A 6,475-nucleotide genomic window follows, 5' to 3' on the forward strand; every position below is an offset into this window, starting at 1 on the left:
GCTTCAAAAGAGCAAGTGCAGAACAAGGCAAGAAAAGATATGTTCCCATCATGTAACACAAATGCTCCTTGAGCACCCTCTTTGGCTACATACAAACCAATCCATTGGCATCTAGGAAATGTGGAGTCAACACACACACACAGAGCAGTCAACGAGTGTCCTCAGCTTTGTTAAATAACAGGGTATTCTCTCTCGTTACTTCAAACCTTCAGAATCTTCAATGGCTTCCTAAAGTCTGAATAACAAAATGTCAAAATCCCTAGGCTAATAATCATGAAATAGTTCCAGTATCTTTCCAGCTCTACATAGCTGGCACTCCAACCACAGGACATTCTCCATTTAATATGTCCATGTCTTTCCTTATGCTGTTCCCTCAGCTTGGAATTCCCTTTGTGCTCTTCTGCATATCAAAATTCTTCTCTTCGGCAGTGCGCTCGGTGGTCCCCCGGATCTGTCTCTTGCTTCAACAGTGTTTGGACAGAACAGACCCAGGGATGCCCTTTGCTTCAGCCTCTGACCACCCTCCAACCCTTTTTCCAGTCGCAACCTTCGGAGCCAGCCATTCAGCTATCCTTGGTCACCGGGACCAGCCAACACCATTTTTTTGAGCTTAACTCCTTATTACCGATCAACCATGAGCTCCCAGATTCATCAGAATTATTCCACCGAGGTGTAGGCCACCTACAACCACCTGGTCAACATGTGTCTGCGGGCCTCCTACACCTACCTCTCTCTGGGCTTCTATTTCAACCGCGACGATGTGGCTCTGGAGGGCGTGAGCCACTTTTTCTGCAAATTGGCCAAAGAGAAGCGTGAGGGCGCCGAGCGTCTCTTCAAAAGGCAAAACCAGCACAGCGGCCGCGCCCTCTTCCAGAATGTGCAGAAGCCATCTCAGGATGAGTGGGGTAAAACCCAGGATGCTATGGAAGCTGCCATTAACATGAAGAAGAACCTGAACCAGGCTCTTTTGGATCTGCATGCCCTGGGTTCTGCCCGTGCAAACCCCCATTTCTGCAACTTCCTGGAGAGCCACATCCTAGATGAGGAGGTGAAACTCATCAAGAAGATGGGTGACCACCTGACCAACCTCTGCAGGCTGGCTGGCCCCCAGGTTGGGCTGGGCGAGTATCTCTTTGAAAGGCTCACCGTCAAGTACGACTAGGAGCCTCCGGAGCCCAGTGGCCTTTGAGGAGCCCCTTTGGTGTCAGGGCTTCTGCCTGAAGCCCGTCTCTGCAGCCACCAGGCAGTTTTTAACCACCCTGGAGCCCTCTCCCAAGCCTTGGACCAAATGGAAACAATAAAGCTTTTTGCAGCAGCTAAAGAAAAAAAAATCCTTCTCTTCCTTTAAGGTCCTCGAAGTGTCATGTCCTTTCTAATGCCTTTCTTTAATCCCCCTGTATTACTTTTCTAGGACTCCTGCAACACTTTACCACAAACTTGGTGGTTTAATAGAAACTCATTATTTCACAGTGGAGGCCAGAAATCCAAAATCAAGGTGTCGGCAGGGCCATGCTCCCTCCAAAGCTCTAGGGGGGGAATCTTCCCTTGCTTCTTCCAATTTCTGGTGCTCCTGGTGTTCCTTCACTTGTGGCAGCATAACAACAATCTCTGCCTCCATCTTCATATGACCTTCTTGCCTGTATCTCTGTATTGCTCATCTTCTTATATGGACACCTGTCACTGGATTTAGGTCCTATCCGGTCAATCCAGGATGGTCCCATCTTGAGATATGTCACTTAATTAAATCTACAAACACCCTTTATCCACATAAACATAAACATAAATTCACATCCGCAGGTATCAGGGGGTTAGGACTTGGGTATATCATTTTTTTGGGGGGTCACCATTCAACCCATTACATGCTCTACGACCAAATTAATATCCCCTTCTTTTGACTTTACACAGCATATTCTCCCATCTATATTAGAGGTTTATGAATACAGTTCTGTCTCTATTACCAGAGGGAAAATTCTTGAATGCCAGGGACTATGTCTTATTCATCTTTGTGTAATTCATTACTTATCCCAGTGACTGATATATAGTAGGTATTCAGTTGGTTATTGTTGACACTTTAAAATGGTTGATTTACTTTCTACTTCTGGCATAGAGGGAAGCAGCTGTGGAAGGCAGGCTTGGGGCAACAACGTGCTACCTAACTATCAGAGTTATGATTTAGAATAAGTGCCTGCCTCTGGGAAAGTATTTGCTCCCCTTTCACCAGGAGGCAGTTGTTACTCCTTGTAGTATTATAATCCAAACAGCAAGGATTTCTTGAGAATCACCAATTCAAGCTATACTTTCTCCCTGAGCATTTCTTTTGGCATTTACTGATTTATTCAAGTATCTATCTATCTACCTATCTATCTATCATTCATTCATTCAGTTAACTGACCCCGTATGTGCCAAATGTTAGGCTAGGCCTGGTATGGAGATACATAAACCCACAAGATATAGATATTGCCCTTTATGAGCTTTGCGTCTATCCAGAAAGGAAACATATACATATGACATTTATGGGGTCAGATATAACCATCTGCAGGTAGGTGTGACTGAAAGACTACTGCCAAAGATAAGTTAAAGAGTCCATGACCTCAGTAGAACTTAGAAGCGTGGACTCATCGAAGAAATCCTACCATTTTTTCCAGAAACATTCATTCTCTTTGGGCTTCCCGTGAAACAATATTAATTACCCAGGGCACATATATCCTGCCCATTTCACGGATCAGAATAAAACATGCCTGATTAGCAAATTCTATCTAACTACCAACCCTTTAAAAAACAAGAGTAACCCAACTCTTTATTCTACAACAAATCCCAGGAGGTTAAGGCAGACCACCAGGAAGTTTGTTTGCCTGGTGTCCCCTGGACACACACCCCCACCCCCACCCTGGGAGACACTGTGACTAGGACTCTGGAACTTACAATCCTGGGTCCCAGATGCTGCAATTAAGGTGCTTGAATAAAGCAGTAGAGTTAAAGGCTGCCTGAAACTCCTAGAATGAAGTAGCAGAGAGTGGAGTAAGGAGGGGAAAGTGGAAGGATATATATTCCCCTTTGGGGCCCAGGGGCAAAAAGCTAAGAAGGTAAGAATAGGATGGAGTTTGGGTACAGGGAAATAGTACTGCTCACATATCCCCCCACATAAACTAATAAAAAGTAGCCATGGGGGGGGTGAGGGGATGGAGTGGGGAGTCCCAGCAACAAACTAACTGGAGGAGCGCTTGGAGTCAGGTGGCTGAACACTGTGATTGAAAACTAAACTCTTTTTTTTTAACATCTTTATTGGAGTATAGTTGCTTTACAATGGTGGGTTAGTTTCTACTGTATAACAAAGTGAATCAGCTATACATATACATATATCCCCATATCTCCTCCCTCTTGCGTCTCCCTCCCACCCTCCCTCTCCCACCCCTCTAGGTGGTCACAAAGCACCGAACTGATCTCCCTGTGCTATGCAGCTGCTTCCCACTAGCTAGCTATTTTACATTTGGTAGTGGATATGTGTCAATGCCACTCTCTCAGTTCATCTCAGCTTACCCTTCCCCCTCTCCGTGTCCTCAAGTCCATTCTCTACATCTGCATCTTTATTCTTGTCCTGACCCCAGGTTCATCAGAACCATTTTTTTAACGTCTTTGTTGGAGTATAATTGCTTTTCAATATTGTGTTAGTTTCTGCTGTATAACAAAGTGAATCAGCTATACGTATACAGATATCCCCATATCTCCTCCCTCTTGCATCTCCCTCCCACCCTCCCTATCCCATTGCAGCACTATTTACAATAGCCAGGACATGGGACCAACCTAAGTGTCCATTGACAGATGAATGAATAAAGAAGATGTGGCACATATATACAATGGAATATTACTCAGCCATAAAAAGAAACAAAATTATTTGTAGTGAGGTGGATAGACCTAGAGTCTGTCATACAGAGTGAAGTAAGTCAGAAAGAGAAAACTAAACTCTTGAGCTTTCCTGTGGTGCTGCAGTTTTGGCCCATGAGATTTATAATAATACCAATGCACACTTGTATGGTGCTTTACAATTTATAAATTTATTTCACATCTACTATCACCTAGCCTTTAAAGGTTGAAAAGAATGGCTAAATTCACACCTCCTCATGCTGCCAGAATTCCATATTAACCATTTCATTTGCCTCTCATACAATCTTAGTGGAGAAAATGACCATTAGCATTATGCTTACCATTTAACAGAAGAAGAACCAAGCCAAGAGGGGCAAGTGACTTGGCCCAGTCACATAGTTGGTAAGTGATGCAGTTGAACATTTACCAGAAATACTGAACTACTTGCTATTCCCAGAAGCTGTGTGTTCTTTCATGCCTCTATGTCTTTGCAAGAGTACTTTGTTCGGCCTGGTATGGCCTTCCCTCCTTCTTTGGTGATCTGCTGTTCACCTGTCAAGGCCTAGTTGAATGCCACCTCCTTACCAAAGGCCTCCCTGACTCTTCGTACCTTCCCTAAAAGAATGAGTGGCTATCTCCTTTGAGCTCTTACAGTACCTAATATAGTATAAATCTCTATTAAAGTACTTATCATGGTGTATTACAAATATTTGGGCATGTGTCCACTCTCACACTGAACTGAGAATTCCTATCTCCTTGAAGGCAGGAACCTTAGTTCCTTCTCTTTGTCTCTCCATTCTTCACACAGTGCTAGGCATTTACATTTGAAGAATAAAATGTCTAAATAAGTGAATGAGCTGAAGATTTTATGTATACTTTTATACCAGCCATGGCCCCACAGGTGAGTGTTCCTAATGGATATCTCCAAAGAAGGTGGTTCCCTCTTGAGCCTAGCTCAGTCAGTCAACATGTTTATCAAAAACCGGATGAGGTTGGGCTAATCGCCAGGCTCCTCATTTAATATGAGGTCACCCTGACCGGGACCACCGTCTCTACAAGAGGTTCAGTTCCAGGATTGGTGCGACCCTGAAGATAACCCATCCCACAGAAGATGCCCTCATGTCTCCCTGCCTGAACTTAGGTGGCCATAGAGAGGGAGAGGAGGTTAGAATGGAAAGAGGAAGAGAAAAAAGGACAGTAGGGAAAGAAAGAGAAGGAAGACAAGGAGGGAAAGATGCTGGAGAGGAGAGAAAACTAGGAGGGAGAGGGATACCAGAAATAAGCAGATGTGCCACCTTAAATCAGATGGTGGATATTGTAGGCATTAGCTAATTGGTACCATCCTCATGTAAAATAATATCAATTGAGTTCTAGTCATGCACTCTGACTTTAACAATGAACACCTGTGCCCTTTACACTTTGCAAAGATAGTAGCAAGGTACAGTTGACATAGGCTCTGGTGTGAAGCAGATATGTATTCAAACCCTGAACTGTGTGACTCTGGGCAAAGAATAACTCTCTGAGGCTCATTTTCCTCATCTTTCAGATAAGGATAATATCTACCTTGTAGGGTTATCTACCTTAGGAAGATTAGTGGGACTATACAAAAAGTGCTTGGTAAATAGACAGTCAGCAAATGACAGCTACTATTATTATGTGCTTTCAGGAAGCTGCATAGTGAAAAAACACAGACTTTGGAGACAGACCAAGGTTTGAATCCTATTTCTGCCATTTACTAGCTAGATTTCATATCCTCCTTCTGAGAAATTAACTCCGTCACCCTTTGAATTGCTACCTAGGCAGTGTAGTATAAGAGGTAGGAGCATGGTCTCTGGAGTTTTAATCCTGGTTTATTGTGTGACCTTGAGTAAATTACCTAACAATTCAGAGCCCTAGTTTCCCCATTTGTAAAGTGGGAGGAATAATAATAGTATCGATTTCCTAGGGTTCTTGTGAGGATTAAATGAGTTAATTTATGTCAAATGCTTAAAATTGTTTCTGATAGATACTAAAATCTCAAAAAAAGTACCTATTGTTATCCTAAAATACTTTCCACACTCACCTGTTATCCTAAGATACTTTCCACACTCACCTGTTATCCTAAAATACTTTCCACACTCACCATCCTATTTATTTCTCACAATATCCTGTGAAAGGTGTATTCCATTCTCATATTACAGGTAAGGAAACTGAGGCTTAGGCTTGTTCAGACTCATATAGGTAGTAAATGACAAAGCCCAGACTAAAAGGTGTTTGCTCAGAAGCTTTAATGTCTCCCTCTTCTCCTCCACTTTAAACCCTAATACCTACACTATTTCTCAGTGCTTTTCTTTGAATGCCATGCGGTGTGTCAGGTGTGCCAGGAATTCATTCTGGAAATGCGATATAGACTCATTCTCTACAGACATGCTGATGGGCTTTGACTTGACTACTTGTTAGAGAAGACATGACTTCTGAACATTCAGCTACATATCACCTACTATGAAAGCTAGATCCACCGCTTCCCTGCTTTGCAGAAGTCATTGAATATTGCCTTCCCCTGGAAATCAGAATTCTCTTCCTTTGCACATTTGGTCATCCTGCCAACATGCTTTCACTTTTGTCTGACCTAATC

At 43.1% G+C, this 6,475-nt stretch overlaps 1 protein-coding gene across 1 annotated transcript; it reads left to right on the forward strand.

The window, feature by feature from the left end:
- Window positions 1-449: 449 nt before the first annotated feature.
- Window positions 450-1,315, forward strand: LOC309796693 (ferritin light chain-like). Its single transcript, XM_082609947.1, has one exon. The coding sequence runs from the start codon at window positions 701-703 to the stop codon at window positions 1,160-1,162; it is 462 nt and encodes a 153-aa protein (XP_082466073.1). The 5' UTR covers window positions 450-700; the 3' UTR covers window positions 1,163-1,315.
- Window positions 1,316-6,475: the final 5,160 nt, after the last annotated feature.

This window comes from Mesoplodon mirus, assembly GCF_964341445.2.
Source record: "Mesoplodon mirus genome assembly, chromosome: X".
Lineage (NCBI taxonomy): Eukaryota > Metazoa > Chordata > Mammalia > Artiodactyla > Ziphiidae > Mesoplodon > Mesoplodon mirus.

Coding starts and splice junctions, on each gene's coding strand:
- LOC309796693 (XM_082609947.1), top strand. CDS start 701: ATGTGTCTGCGGGCCTCCTACACCTACCTCTCTCTGGGCTTCTATTTC.